The following is a 16,537-nucleotide window of genomic DNA, read 5'->3' on the forward strand; positions in this document are numbered from 1 at the left end:
ATTAATTCCAGTAGATCCATCTTTTTGAAATGGTCTTCTCTGATTTGATTCACGTGAAGTTAATCAGGATTAAAATTTAACCGGCTTTTGTGCAACTGGGCCTTTGTGAGGGAAATGTTTGCATTCATCTGGGAATTAATCTCAATTTACTGTGATTTCTGTATGAATGTACTCATACAATTTCTTTATGAATGTTATGAATATTATTATAATTTCTTCTTTCGTAATAAATTTTTTATGCTTTTGTACTCCAGAGCGAAGCCGATATTAAATTATTAGCAGAACACAAAAATTGACATGTAGCAGAACTACATATAGCTCAGATTCTCTTTGATGTTTACCGAAAATTTTGGATAGCTCATTTTCTGCTATATAGCTGAGAAAATAGGCTTAAAAATGCTATATAGCCGGGCTATGTAGTAAATCTCCAGTGTCACTTTTTGAGCTTGTAGCAGAGCTACATGTAGCTCAGCTATATAGCTCTGCTACATAGTGTAAACCTAGTTTAAGGCTCAACTCACACTTGAGCGACTCAGGTCGAGAAGAGACTCTACTATTCGAGAGCATGTGTTTCCAAATGGTGACCCTCAGACCAGTCGATCCTAGTCTCCGCGACGTCACCATTTGAAAACACATGCTCTCAACCTAGAGTCGAGTCTCTTCTCGACCTTAGTCGCTTAAGTATGAGTTGAGCCTTAGTTTTGAAATCAAGCGCACTATACAAAGTGTGGTGACAGTAGACCCCGATCATTTGACCACCAGGTGGAGCTACCATGTAATCTCAATGAATCATAATAATGGAGCATGTACATTACGATTCGAAAAAATTGCAAACACCCAGTCAAACACTACTGCCGCGGACTGGAAAGATACCTGGATCTATGAATTCATTCCACAGCATCAAGCCGCTACCGGCGTAGCAATAACATTTTAATCATCCAGCTGATTTGTATTTTGTAACCAGCTATTTAAATCAACCAGCTAGGCCCGCCGCAAAGTACACCCATGCAATCCACGACCCACATTTATCCAGTGACCAGGTATACCTTTTGCAGGAAAAAACTCCGAGCACGCTGATCTCTTCGTGCAATGATACTGGAGTATTGAACAACAAATACATAACGTTCATCTAGCCCAGGAGCACGGTGTACAAGTGTGTCATTGGCCGTACAGTTCATTATCTTGAGACAGAGGCAACTATAGAAAAAAACTTATGTTTTTTAAAATAACTGTTGATTGTATTTTTTATAATTGCCAATTTATTATAATGTATAATAGACCTCTGATAACGAATTTCGTCAATTACCAATAACCGTATCAACGACTTTGATTTTAATACTTAAAATGTTGGCAAATCTGGTGATTTGTAGAATCAAACCAGTGAACAAGAACATTTAGGAAACTGTTCAGCTCTTCTAGACATAGGCCCTATAGGTCGTCATGGCAACAGAGGATAAATAATAGACTGGAGACAGCTTGTTATTGAGTGAGGGCACAGCCCTTGTGAGCATCACATTGGCTCTGATATTCAACTTATACGTTGTCTATATTCCGTTTGTAATCAAGAATGGATTCATGTTTTGGAACTGGGTTGAAAGATCTGTCGCGTCTTCTAAGCACAGCCGAGCCAGAATCTGACAGTGACGATGACTTGCCCAAAACTGGCACATCCAGGCTGGGTGAGTTTGTATTATGTATTATATTCATGCCTATATGCATGCAATAAAGTTATTGACCTAGCGAAGTGAGGTCTAAGATTCAAGTCGACGGTTTTGCATTTCTCTTTATGTATAGGCCTATATGTTTATATTTACCCTATTTTTATGCTCCGCATTCACGGCGAAACGCGGTATAAAAATTAAACACGGAAATAGATTTTCATGAAATTTGCCAGGAATGTTCCTTTCTGAATTTTGCGTCGACGTAGGTTTGACAGGAATGTTCTTTTTTAAATTTTCGAGTCGTATATAAGGTTTTTTTAAAATTTTGCATTATAAGGATAATATAAAAGGAAAAGGAGTGTCCTTCAAACGCCAATATTTAACTTGAAAATCAGACTATAGAATAATTATTCATCATGAATCAGCTGTCGAATGGATTATTAATTGCATGCAATTGATATCTCAATGTAACTTGGTAAAAATCAGCCGTTGTATGGATTATTTATATTGCAAGCAATGAGGCATGCAAATTGATAACTCGAAGTGACATATTATTTTCTCCCGAGTTTTTTCTGCTTTGAACTCGTAAAGCTTTTGTTGATTATAGCATAGTTGTTTACAACAAATTATTGTCGATACAACAACCCAAACAGCCATTAGTTTTTTACACACCGATATCTCGGCGACACGTGAGGACAGTACACTCTTATGTACAGTATTAGAGGAAGATGTGATTTTTAACTGCGCGAGGTCTACTGTTCACAGAACTAGTAGTTTAGGATAACAAAGTTATAGCAGTAATTGCGTTTATAATGAAGGGTTGAAAAAACCGGTAATGAGGTACCGGTAGAATAATTTGAAACGACAGTTACATTACACACTCATTTTTAAACGAAATTTAAAATTTAATCTTCAGTAATTACCTATTTGCCATTGAAATTGCCATTTTCAAAATTAAGATTAAAAAAAAATGTTTGCATACAAAACATAACAGCTGTAATCGATTTTGACTCCTTTGAGAAGTTGTTCATCATCTTCTTCTAAAGCATTGCGGTAAACGTTGTAGCGCAAGATGGCATGCCAAATAGGTGAATGAAACTTGTGATCTCCTCCTCACCCAATGAGTAGAGTGAGAGGCTAGGCAGTTTATCTCACAGTACTTTCCTGAATGATTTTTCTTCCAATTCACGAATACATTGGGGAAGTATTAAATATCTTCAGTGTACGAATGGGATAGCTGCTGTGTGAATTGGTCAGTCTTGAGTGAGGTAGATTGATGTCATTTCGTCTCTTGGTGTTGTGATCATGAAATTGGCTTCTTGCCAGCAGCGTATGAATCCGACTCTTCAAGAGTGTCAAGTGTCAAGGTGCTGAGTAAGTATTGGCAGAGAAAACTCCTATAATTAATAATTGTATATTGCTATTATGCTATTATAAATTCTGTGGTATTGGTTAAAGACATTAAGAATTATTCCCAATCGGCCAGCGACACACGAGACGGCTGTTTCCTCGGATCCGGCACCGGTTGAATAGCACAACACACTGCAACTGCCGTTCAACGGTCGCTGGACACGGCAGTAATAATATCAGAATATGTTCTTGATGAATAATTATTATGTACTTGGAGATTCTAAGTTGCTTGCTTCACCACAGGAGAAAGAGGAAACGCAGCCGAAGTGTTTGGGTTCATTCAATTCTAGTGAAAGACAGCTTCATGGAGCATTTTATTCTTTACTAGCAGGTAACCCGTGCTTCGCAAGGGTCTATTTTCAAACGTGACGTTATGAAATCTAGAAGAATTGAAAATAGGCATATAAGAATCCTCGGTTGATTAAGAATTTATAAGCAGCATTTCAAGTAAATCAGTCCAATAGTTCAGACGTGATGATGCGTCAAACATAATTTTCCTATCCTCTACACGTGTATACATGAAAAAGCCAGTTATTTATTCTATTATAGTATAGAAGATGATAGATAGATGGATATATCATCCATCTATCTATCAATCTATCATCTTCTATACTGCAATAAAGGAAATGAATGAGAATACATATAAGAATCCTCGGTTGATTAAGAATTTATAAGCAGCATTTCAAGTAAATCAGTCCAATAGTTCAGACGTGATGATGCGTCAAACATAATTTTCCTATCCTCTACACGTGTATACATGAAAAAGCCAGTTATTTCTTTTATTATAGTATAGAAGATGATAGATAGATCTATCATCTTCTATACTGCAATAAAGGAAATGAATGAGAATACATTTTGGAAGGTTCGAGATATCGATGTGCGGTTTTCACCATACCTTTTCTCTGAAAATCCTGTATCGGAATCATGTATCATATGACCACCTTTCAATTAAAAAAAGAAGTTGGATTCAAAATGGCGGTTCCAAAATGGCGGAAAAAATTTGGGTGCGACGGAAAACCTGTTTTTATCATTCGAAAAGAATCCCCAACCATCCTATACCTATATATACCTCAATACCTATCTTCTAATTTCCCTTTTAAGAGAAATGTTCTGCTGCTCCCTTACAATAACCGAAAGCATGACAAATAATTATTGAAAACTTGATGTAATCAAGATGTATTGAAGAATTTGAAATAGGTTTATAACCATCCTCGGTTAAGCAAGAATCTATATACAAAATTTCAAGTTAATCAGTCCAGTAGTTCAGATGTGATGATGCGTCAAACATAATTTTCCTATAGGTACTTTACACCTGTATACGTGTATAATCAAGTTCTTTCCTTTATTATAGTATAGAAGAAAATAGATGGATGGATGATCATTGTTATTTTACTGAAATATAGAATAAGTTGAATAGTTTCCCTTTCAGAGGGAGTTTTGACAGCCCACAAAACTCATTTTTCATTTGAAGATATAACGAAAAGGTGCATATGACCTTATTTTTTTGCTCAGCTTGCAAAAATACCCCTTATTCCAATCTTCGACTAACTGTACAGTGAGTCAGTCATTCTATCAGGGCTCGAATAATTTTGAAATTTTGATTAAATAAAAATGGAAGAGAATAATTTCTTTATGTAAATATCAACACCTTTATTCAAAAACATATTAACTGCATGCGTTTTCATATTGCCGATACAGCATTGATGAAACTGTAGACGTTCATTTAGCACTTTGCCTCAAAAAGCTGTTCTAGCTGAAAAATTAATAATGCATGCCACGTGTAGGCCTAAACATTGCATCAGGAAAACGAAGTTTCAAAACTATAGGCCAGTTGCACGTACGTCTATTAAATATTAACGCCGATTAACAAATCAGCGTTAGTTTTATGGATTCATTTCTGTTCCACAAAGATCAGTTAGTTTTTAATTCCGATTAAGTTTTCCGGTTAACTAACCAAGATTTCAACGGTTTCACAATTTGGCAACACTGTAATTTATCCGACAGTGATGTTATTAAAATTATTATTCTAAACAAATGGCAAAAAAGGGAGGTTATGTTATTGAAGCGGTGACTATTCATTATGCATGCGCCATAAAAATGTTCTGTCTGTCGCCAGTGTCGTGCTATCTGCAAACGAACAAGATCAAAAACCAACCTCAAAAATCAGAATGATTGAATGCTAATATCAGCTGAATACTCTCTTCTATTTTATTAACGGATGAAATCCATTCATATATCTAGCTATACTTTGAATTCTGTAGTTTTTTTTTACCAAAACCTAATTTTGGAAGACAGCTATCAGTAGGTACCTAATCGGCGTTACTTGGATTTAATTCTCCGTGAATGGCCTGTTAAAATTTTTCTACGTCGATTAGTTTAATCGGCGTTATCGCTTAAAATTTCTTTTTTGTGCAACCAAAATGCATCGGTTAGCGCTAATCGCTAATCTCAATTGAAATATAGCATTTTATCGCGATTAAACGTTAACCAACGTACGTTCAACTGGGGGAAAGTTTTGTTCTAAACAGATGTTTTTGAGATAATTTCGTTGATGCAGCTGTTTCACATTCACCATAAATTATTATACAGAGTTTGTAAGAATGAAAATATTTATTAATATCGAAACAATACTTTTATTATATATATAATAAAACTATAATTATTATTGCTAAAAATATTTATCAATTATCAAAACAATATTATTGAAGTTAAGTGGTATCAGGTAGAAAGCAATAATAGAAACAGATGTTCCTTTTTTAATTTCAACCATATGATTTGGTGATTTTTTTATGAAATCGTATGTACCATTAATGGAATTTGGACATTAATTCTGAAAAATCTAGAAGGAGAATTGAAATTTGGGCTTCCAGGTGCACGAGATTGATATTCAAAGAATCTATGTGCAAAATTTGGAGATCTAAATCATTCCCGTTTTTCCGGTATGCAATCCACAAGTTGGCATGTTTTGATGCGAACAAACGAACAAACAAACACACGAACACACGAACAAACACAACCGAACTCTCTCTTATTATATAGATTCTGATGCTTTGACGAGCTTTCCTATAGGATGAAATTTAAAATACAAGTACAAAATACTAACATGAGAAATTGTATTCCTCCACAAGAGATGCTAACAGTAACTTTAAGGTAACTTATGACCCAACTTATAAGAAAACGTAAGTAAGAAAACTTACGTTTTCTTATAATATTTCAGACGTTTGTCCGTATGTGTGATTTTCACTGTATGTGAAATCATTGTTGCAAAACGGTTTAAGATGCAATGACGAAACTTTGGCGGATTTTTTATATAAAATTTATATTTCAATTTTCAAAAGGCGGCTATTTAAACTACGCTCTGCTCCGCTCAATTCGGTTTGTAAGGTTATCGTTAAAATAAGTTATTCATTTTTATAAATTTTACTGAATAAATACGTTTCTCAAATCATTTAACATACCATAGTTTCTGACAAGTCAATTTGTTCTTTCTTACAAGTCTATGTCTAGATCTACACTCATGACAACTCTGGACACTGAATAATTCAACAACACAATCACTTTGAAGGGTGGCCGGCAGGCTGTTTGCCGTACCGTGTGTTCATCTCCATATTATGTACAATGCCCTCCTACCTGCCGGACGGCGAAACAGCCGTCCGGCGAAGTAGAGAATAGCCGTGAGTGCCTCCGACTCATTTCCCCACCGGATCCGGTTTTCGCCGTCCGGCCGAAGTGTGTTCTTCTCCATGCCTTCCAGTGTATTTTGCACTTCGCACGGCCACGGCAAAAAAACAGTCCAGCAAAAGCAGTCTCGTGTGTCCCCGGCTTACAGAAAGTGGTCGGCAATGTTCCAGGGGTGGAGATGACGTCATGATGCGCACTACTTTTTTTGAAGAAGGAGAATCAAAATAGAAGAATCAAGAAGATAGTTCAAAACTATCCGCAAATCGCTCAAATATAATATTGTTTATGTATGTATACATGTGTGCTTCAAGGTGGTCTCATGAAAAATAGTCACATGTCTAAGAGTCCGGTAACCGTGAGGATGCCACTCCACATTCGGCTACCAAGGAAAGTCTGCGTTATAAATTCCGTGGAAGATATCGGTACAATCTGATCTTATGGCTGATCTGATGTATGACATGTCGACCCATCTTCTTTCAAGCATACATTACATACAGCATTGATGTTAATGTTTATGTCCGTCGTCTTTTTAATTACTGTGACAGAAAAAAAACTCAGGTATCATCGTTAGGTACCAAAAATTGTATCAACAGTGACTGTTCGACCGTTTCCTCCAAAAAAATAGGCCTGAGGGGTGAGGGGCAATAGGAAGATACGACTAGTGTTACACAGTCAACTTTTCGCTGTGTAGAAGTTTTAATTGGGTTGAAATGGATTTTGGAAGTTCAATGTTTTAGAGATGTATGGGCAACTTCTTACAACGATTTCAAAATTTCATGTACACATGACATGTGCTTTTCTAGAAAATAGTCATTGTTTTAATTTTTTTCATTCTTATTTAAGATGACATCTAAGGTACGTACACACTGAAAATATGAATTTAAAACTTTGTTTGGAATGGGGTGTATGTATAATATACATAACTCTGCACAAATCTGTATTTGTAATTTCTTTCATCGTTTTATCCAATTGGATATTATTATATGCAGATGATTATTATACGGTACGATGATATCATATCAGGTATGCCTTTAGCTTTGTAAAAATATCAGGAAGGGACTTTACATATTAAAGTTGGTACAATATATCCATAGATCTGCTTTCCTATATAGGTTAAAGGCTTTTTCTATATTACATACATATGTCTACAAAATCGAAGGTATGGATAAACTTTTAACGATATAAAGAAATCTGTGTAATTTATTATTACTGTATATTAATTGTCCAAGCCCAGGAGATGTGAATATCCTCCTTCATCATTTTATATAAGATGTAAAATTAAATATAAATATAGAACTTTCAAAGATAATATAGAGACTTCTGTAACTCATCTTACAATTATATTAATTGTCCAGGCCCAGGAGATGTGAAACCAAAATTAAAAGTGAAAGTGAAAGGGGTTGATAGTGAGCAGGGAGAAAATGCGACAGAAGCTGTTGATGACCCGAAGGCGATTTGGCAACTGCATGAAGTGACTGAAGTGCCAGTTTGTGATGATGCCTCTTACGATCCACGGCAACGTCCCGAATATGACATCAAGTACAAACAGGCAGTCACTGCTGAAGACATTTATTTGCAGGTGAATAATTAATTATGTCACGGGAACTTTGATTGATAGTTATTTGTCGTAGAAGAAGCTTTGAAATTATGTTTGATTGATAGCTTATCTTATTATGGATGCAGATGGAAATTACTGAGATATTGCTTTTATTCAAATGCTAATGAATTGATAATTATTATTAAACGAAAAACCAAAATTTGTCTTTGGGGTGATTTACAGCATTTAATTTGGATTTTCGTTTAATAATAATAATTATTGTTTTAGATGCGTTTAACGTGATGAATTGTTACATCTCTTCAGTGGCGATACCAGAGGGTGAGATTAGGACAGGGATAATATTATCCCCCTCCCCGAAATATCAAGATGGATTCCCCCTTTTTAAAAAAAATCATTTATAATAATGTAAGCATAGTCTTTAAGAGAAATCTTGAAAATAAGAGTAAGAATAAATCTTAATAAATCTTAATAAATAAGTCATATCTCCTCCGTGGCGGTTCTAGGGGGGAGGATAATGAGAAGACTTTATAATCCCCCCACGGAATATCTAGATAGATTCCCCCCCCTCAAAAAAAAATTTATTCATAATAATGTAAGTATAGTTTTCAAGATAAATAAAATCAATCTGTGTCATTGTTACTGGTTAGCTAGAAGAATAAATGCATTAAATAATAAGTTTATGTTCATTGAATACTCATGCTCACATTTACTTTTTAATAATTTTATTTATGTAGCTGAAGGAGTCAGAGAAAAGACGGATATCATGTCCTATTTCACTCAGATACAACAAACTTCAAATGAAAAACTATTTTGGATGAAGGAATAATAAATTAGCCCTCAAGACCCTTAGGTTGTCAAACCTCTCCCCCATCCGTAATCATGGGATCTGCAGCTAATTCTCCATATTTCATAAAGGAGATTATGGATTATGCACTTCGTAGTCGGTTTTACAAATAATCAAGTTCATCAGGCCTATTAATACAAAATGATTATGGGCTGAAAACCAAGAATGACCACAAATAACTAATTATTATTTAAGACTTGGAATGACTTTTTCCGCAGATGGGGAGAAAAACAACTGCTTCGTCCAGTTGTGAGATGATGGTACTCGATTTCAAATTGGCGAATGAGCAACGCGAGTGTGTGGATCTTCAAGTTTCAAGAAAGCATCTGGATATACGTTCACCTCTCTATCGACTGAGTCTTCCTCTGCCACATCCTGTTAATCCGGACAAATCGACGGCTGATTGGGATCCCACCACTTCGATACTTTCAGTTTCACTTTTTCTCGATCGTGAACTTGATTATGTCAACTTCTAAAAATGATTCTAGATTAATCTTGAAGGAGCTAGATAGTATAAGCTTTTTACATAGTTTGTAATGAAAGCTTTTCAAAATCATGATATTACTTTAAAGACAATAACCGTATAAACTTTGCATATCTCATGTCATTGGATTTACATTATTATGTTGAGTATATTCTTCACATAAATATGAATATTCCACCAAAAATGTTGATTACACATCTATAAAGAAAACTTTCGAAGTACTGTTATAAAGATTTAAAAACCATATAATGTTTGCATCCACGTTCCAAAATTATTTATGTAGACTGCATTAATCACATAGCGAATTGTATAAGTACCAAAATAAATTGAATCTAGTGTTTTCAGGGGCGAGGCGTGACTTTTTGGCTCAGTCATCTCCAGCAACAATTCAGTTGAAAGTTTGAATGAAAGCTGCACCCCCCTCCCCTACTTAAAAGATTATATTTCATTTTGGACAATTATTTATCGAGCAAGATGACATCTAGTATGAGATAAGCTTACTATTCAAAATCCTAGAGTTGAAAAGTCTAGAGCTTGGCTAAATCTCAAGCTTGGAAACTGGCCCTCAATAATTAAAATTAATTGAAATGAAACTCTTTTTCCCTACAGTTACCTTGAAAAGTGGCCATTCCTGCACTGATTACGGAACGCAAAGAATCACTTTTCTGCTCTAGTGCGCAAAGTATTACTTTGCTTACACCAGATTTGCAACATGGCAACACAAACTAGTTGGTGGGTTAAATGAAGGATTAGTGCACGAAAACTAAAATTAAGTTGGTAACAATGACTGTGGTTAGATTTAGATGAATGAATTAAACTGAGAACTTTGGCTGAGAATTTTCAACTTCAATTGGATTATTAATTTTTAAATGAATTAAGGTTGTTATTAATAACAGCATCACACACACAAACATTTGATGGATTTCAGCCATCATTTTACCCATAATTAAAAAATCATTTGGTAATCCCGTCCTGTCTCCAAACCTATGGATTGGGTACAGTTAAGATTTAATTCACGAAAACGTCGACAACCCCAAAAGTAAGTCTTTAATTTGCACTAACCTTGGAACTGGCGAGGAAGTGGACTGTATCTCGTGTGTAGAAGTTACTGCTGACGATATCCTGTCTTTATGCGTAGGCCTATATGATATTGCACATATATCACGAAACGAAACGAGGTAATTGCGTTCAACTCGAACGCCACGGAACGGGAGACACGGAACGAAAAAGATGTTGACTTCTCGACAACGCTTCTTGAAGTGGTGGTTAGAAAGATAAACAGGGAGGATGAAGGAGGGGTGAGGGAGAGAGGTTATCTTGCCTCTTTTGAGAGGGGGAAGGGGAGGAAAGTGCAAACTAATCAGCCCACAATCAAGGCTGCCGATCCTCCGTGAATCCACCATCTCCGCCCGCCTTGGAATGCCCCATTTCCAAGAACATAAACTCAAAAAAAACTAAAATTTAAAAGTAAAAAAAAAACAGAACAACAAGCACTGAACGGTAGGAAAGGAAAAACGAAGGGAAAAGGAATAGGAAAGGAAAACGGAAAACTTGGGGTGTGGGTTGAACTAATAGGGAAGTATGGGGGCAAGTTTCCTAACTGGCCTAACATACTCACCAGAGTTAGTTTTCACGTGAGCTGAGCGCACAACACCCTTAGCATCACTTATGATTTGGGTGACTCTACCTAACGGGTATGATAAGGGTGATGAATTGTCCTCTTTAATCCATACTAACTGCCCTACCTGAAGGTTTGTGTCACTCTCAAACCACTTATTCTTCTGTTGAAGAGTGTGGAGGTATTCACTCTCCCACCTCTTCCACAATCTCTGAGTGAAGCGATTAACCTTTTCCCAACGAGACAGTCTGTGCTCGTTGACATCACTCACGTCAATTTCAGGAACCGCCAACAGAGGGCGATGAACAAGGAAATGTCCGGGAGTCAGCGCCTCGTAGTCATCAGGAGATGAAGAGAGCGCATACAACGGTCTCGAATTGAGTATCGCCTCAATTTTCACCAACAGAGTGGAAAGCTCAACAATAGTTAGGACCGAATTTCCCACTTCACGAAACAAATGGAATTTCACATTTTTAATATTAGACTCACAGATTCCATTCATGAAAGGAGCATGTGGAATATTAAAACGAAATTGGATGCTTTTAGATGACATCGCATCACAGACGTTGGATTGATTTTCTGATGATCTGAGAAATTCAACAATTTCCTTCAATTGTCGCGCAGCACCTTTGAAATTCGTCCCTTGATCACAGAATATTTCTTTAGGCAATCCACGCCTAGAAACAAAACGATGGAGAGTGTTAATAAACTCTTCGGATGAAAGACTTGTAAGCACCTCAATGTGACAAGCTTTTGTTGCCAGACAGACAAACAGTGCAAAGTATGCCTTGTACATACGAGCTTTGGGCCGAATACTCTCTTTGACAGTGAAAGGACCAGCTAGATCGACCGCAGCCTTCAGAAAGGGAGCACTGGGAACAACACGAGAGCTGGGAAGATCACCCATGACGGGAGCAACAGGAGTTGCATTGAATAAACGGCAACGAGTACAATTGAAAATCACATTTCTGATAACACTGTGTGCTCCAACAATCCAAAAATAACGCTGAATAAGAGCACGCACTATTCTTGGTCCAGCATGAAGATGAGAAATATGATAATACTCAATGAGGAGTTTAGTAAAATGACTATCTTTATGTATCAAACAAGGATGCTTGGCTTCATATCCTAAAGCACTATTAACCAATCTGCCACCAACACGAATCACACCATCACAATCCAAGAATACAGACAATTTTTGGAAACTCTTATCACAAGGTTTACCCTCTTTCAATAGGTCGAGTTCACGATTGAAATGACACTTTTGAACAATTTTAACACAATAAATTTGTGCACATTTCAACTCTTGAACACTAAGTGCGCCTGATTTACGACAGACACCACTAATTGATGCTTTACAGTTATTCACGAAACGTAAAACATAAGCACAGGAACGTAACAATCTCATGTATGAGGAGAAACGTGTTATCTGAATAACAGCAGTCTCTTCAGTGATATTCAAAACAACACCTTTATTTTGTTTCACATCAGGCAGAATTTCAGTAGCAGGGTAAGTCATAGATGACAACGGCCAACATGACAACGAATTAGAACACCACGTTGGAGCATTGAACCAATCTTGCGAATTGCACAAGTTTTGGGGAGAAAGGCCTCTTGATCCAACGTCGGCAATGTTGAAATCAGTACCAATGTGATTCCAATCTGAAATATTAGTCAACTCTAATATTCTCACAACACGATTTGCAACAAACGTTTGCAACTTGTAAGGAGGTATATGCAACCAAGATAAAACAATAGTTGAATCACTGAACAGAAACGTAGATTGAAGATTGATTTTTTCCAGTGAAGGAAGGACTGAAACATACAACGCAGCTTGAAGCTCTAATCAAGGAATAGACAGAGTTTTCAACGACGCAACTTTAGTTTAAGCTTTCAACAGGAAGCATTTCACCGTAGATTCTGACGACACAACTCTCAAGAAGATACAAGCACAGATTCCTTTCTGCGATGCGTCGGAAAACCCAAGTATTTGACAAGAAAAAGCATCACCATAAACGCATCGAGGAATTGAAATTGAACTTAGAGCAGGAAGCTCTCTCATCAGCTCGTTCCAGCATTCGTTGTATTCAACAGGAATCGGCGTATCCCAATCGATGTCCAACTTCCACAGCTCTTGTAAAAAACATTTCATTTTGAATATTACTGGAGCTATAAAACCGAGAGGGTCATACAGACGCGCGATAACGGACAGAACAGTGCGCTTAGAGTTTTTCTTTTGAAACTCTGGAACGGAGACTTTAATATGAAAACAATCAGTAGTTGGGTTCCACATTACGCCAAGAACTTTCACATTTGAATTAGGCTCATCACTGATATGAAGTGGTACTTGAGTGTTTTCAGAACGAATCAAATCCAAGAACTCAGGAGAATTACTGCTCCATTTATTCAACTTGATATGAGCACAGTTTAGAAGATTACAAAGTTGTGATTTTATTTCACAGATTTCTTCCAACGAATTAGCACCTGTGAGAAAATCGTCGTGATATATATCATCACGAATAGCTGCTGCTGCCAACGGAAATTTATCTCCTTCATCTTTCGCCAGTTGAATGAGAGCACGTTGAGCAAGAAAACCAGACGGTTTCAAACCATATGTGATTGTTTTGAGCTCATAAACGACAATATCATCGGAAGGATCTTTACGAAACAATATGTGAAGGAAAGAACGATCTTCTTCATCAACGAGGATAGCACGATACATTTTCGTAACATCACACGTGAATACGAATGGGTAAAGTCTGAATCTAGTTAACACATCACAAATGTCATTTAACAATTTTGGACCTGAATGAAGAACTTGATTCAACGAAATGTGACTCTTTTTAGCAGACCCATCAAATACAACACGAACCTTTGTTGTAGGTGATGACGGATTGAATACACAAAAATGAGGAATAAAATATTTACCTGGTTTTTTAGCAACTTCCATATGATCCAAAAGAAGATACTCTTCCATAAATGATATGCAATCAGATTTCAAACGAGCATCACACAGCATACGACGCTCCAACGACAGAAAACGATTAAAGCAACATCATGAGATTCATGAAATTTGAGTTGATTAGTGTCAACTTTGAAAGGGAGACGAACAACATATCTTCCTTCAGTATCACGCGTGTGAGTTTCAGCAAAATGTTTCTCACAAAACTCATCATCGGGACTAGGAAATTTATGATTAGGAATTTCTTCACTTTCCCAAAACTTATGAACCAAATTATTCAACGAGTTCTCAGAGGTGGGCACGTCATTAATGCAGTCAATGACTGATTAAGAAGACCGGAATGATTTGGAAATTCACCCAAAATAATGTCACCAAACACGGTAGGAATCACGCAAAACGAACACTCTTCACTAGATGAGACTTGACTATGATGACGTAATATTTTGTTGAATAACTGACATCCCAATAGAAGATCAACGGAACGTTGTTCATAGAACACAGGATCAGCAAGGTTGAATTTTTTCAACTCATTTTGCACTTTTGAACTGAGATAAATAGGGGCAATGAACCAACTATTTTATCAATCACATAAGCCTCAGCTTCTAAACGAGGGTGATTTGAGCCCTTAGGTTTCAACAAACATTTCACAACACCAGAAGAATTCCCTACACTCGAGGAATTCAAACCAGAGAAATTCTGATGACAATCATGAACAGATAAACCAAGTTTCATAACAAGATCTTTTGTGATGAAATTAGCAGTACTACCAGAATCAATCATTAAACGAACACCAATAAACGAACCAGATGAAAACTGCTTGAGCAGTACCTAGAACAACACTCGTTTTAGGAATTAAACTAACAATTGATGACTTATCAATAACATTATCAGTGATAGGCCTACCACAATGCTTAGAAGAATTTGAATTCTCAACAACATTCATAGTGCTGTCAGTTTGAGTGATCGAATCAACGGATTTCGATTTCAAAGCAACTTTAGAGATGTTATCAGTAGTTCTGATAACGAACAGGGGAATTCGAACGGCTATTATCACTACTACGAGGATAATGAAGTAATTTATTATGCATACGACCACAATAACACAACGATTTAGACTTGCATTGGTTTACAGCGTGAAATTTGGAGAAACAATTGAAACAGACTCTCAATGATTTAATAAATTCATTTCTAGCTTTTGGATCTCTTTTCAAGAAAGCAGGACATTTGAATAACGAATGATTCATTGAGTTGCAAAATGAGCATTTTGTTTCAGCACTATCATTTAATTCAGAAGTAACTGAGCTGCTTTTATTTCGAACGCTGTTATCAGCCTGAGCAGTATTTTCAATAGATATGCTTCTTATCAAAAATTGAGATTGAATTTTAGGATCATTGATGTCCTGCAACAAGTCATAAGCTTGTTGAACACGGCTAAACAAAGTTTCTTTCTTCTTCACACGAATAGTAAGCAAGGCTTGTGGGCTTGCCATTGTAACTAAGTAACTGATTAGATAAACAAGGAGATATGGAAAGGAACTTTGTAACTGGATTTAACATGGATATCAGTGCATGTATCAACAAGTAACTCTACTATTAACGAATTGAAATTTAAATTGAAGAATAAATCTCTTGGAAATAGAACATATCCTAGGCCTGGTCGGACCATGTGGTAATCCCGTCCTGTCTCCAAACCTATGGATTGGGGTACAGTTAAGATTTAATTCATGAAAACGTTGACAACCCCAAAAGTAAGTCTTTAATTTGCACTAACCTTGGAACTGGCGAGGAAGTGGACTGTATCTCGTGTGTAGAAGTTACTGCTGACGATATCCTGTCTTTATGCGTAGGCCTATATGCTATTGCACATATATCACGAAACGAAACGAGGTAATTGCGTTCAACTCGAACGCCACGGAACGGGAGACACGGAACGAAAAAGATGTTGACTTCTCGACAACGCTTCTTGAAGTGGTGGTTAGAAAGATAACAGGGAGGATGAAGGAGGGGTGAGGGAGAGAGGTTATCTTGCCTCTTTGGGAGAGGGGGAAGGGGAGGAAAGCGCAAACTAATCAGCCCACAATCAAGGCTGCCGATCCTCCGTGAATCCACCATCATCATTTACGAATTCTCTTCATTTAATAATAAATAATTGTTTTTTTCTATTGATAATTATTATTTCAACTGCAAGCAATGAGAAAAGTAGCAAATATACATTATGAAATTCGAATTTTGAGGTTAAATGATTACCGTTTGATATCCATGTAAATAAAAATAATAAAAAAACTTAAGAATACTACAATAAATATTCTCTGTTGTCTA

The 16,537-nt window shown here is 36.5% G+C and overlaps 2 protein-coding genes across 2 annotated transcripts in view; both read left to right on the plus strand.

Moving 5' to 3' along the window:
• The window catches only part of LOC111049607 (protein phosphatase PHLPP-like protein), a 148,920-nt gene that overhangs the window by 41,032 nt on the left and 91,351 nt on the right, over positions 1-16,537 (plus strand). The window lies entirely within an intron of this gene.
• On the plus strand, positions 1,394-10,254 carry LOC111054171 (dynein assembly factor 6, axonemal). Its single transcript, XM_022341148.2, has 3 exons — positions 1,394-1,679; positions 8,108-8,331; positions 9,373-10,254. Exons 1-3 carry the CDS (start codon positions 1,568-1,570, stop codon positions 9,628-9,630), a joined length of 594 nt encoding a protein of 197 aa, XP_022196840.2. The 5' UTR covers positions 1,394-1,567; the 3' UTR covers positions 9,631-10,254.

Source organism: Nilaparvata lugens, chromosome 3 (assembly GCF_014356525.2).
Source record: "Nilaparvata lugens isolate BPH chromosome 3, ASM1435652v1, whole genome shotgun sequence".
NCBI lineage: Eukaryota > Metazoa > Arthropoda > Insecta > Hemiptera > Delphacidae > Nilaparvata > Nilaparvata lugens.

Coding starts and splice junctions, on each gene's coding strand:
- LOC111054171 (XM_022341148.2), top strand. CDS start 1,568: ATGGATTCATGTTTTGGAACTGGGTTGAAAGATCTGTCGCGTCTTCTA. Junction 1,680..8,107: donor AACTGGCACATCCAGGCTGG/GTGAGTTTGTAT, acceptor TTAATTGTCCAG/GCCCAGGAGATGTGAAACCA. Junction 8,332..9,372: donor CTGAAGACATTTATTTGCAG/GTGAATAATTAA, acceptor CTTTTTCCGCAG/ATGGGGAGAAAAACAACTGC.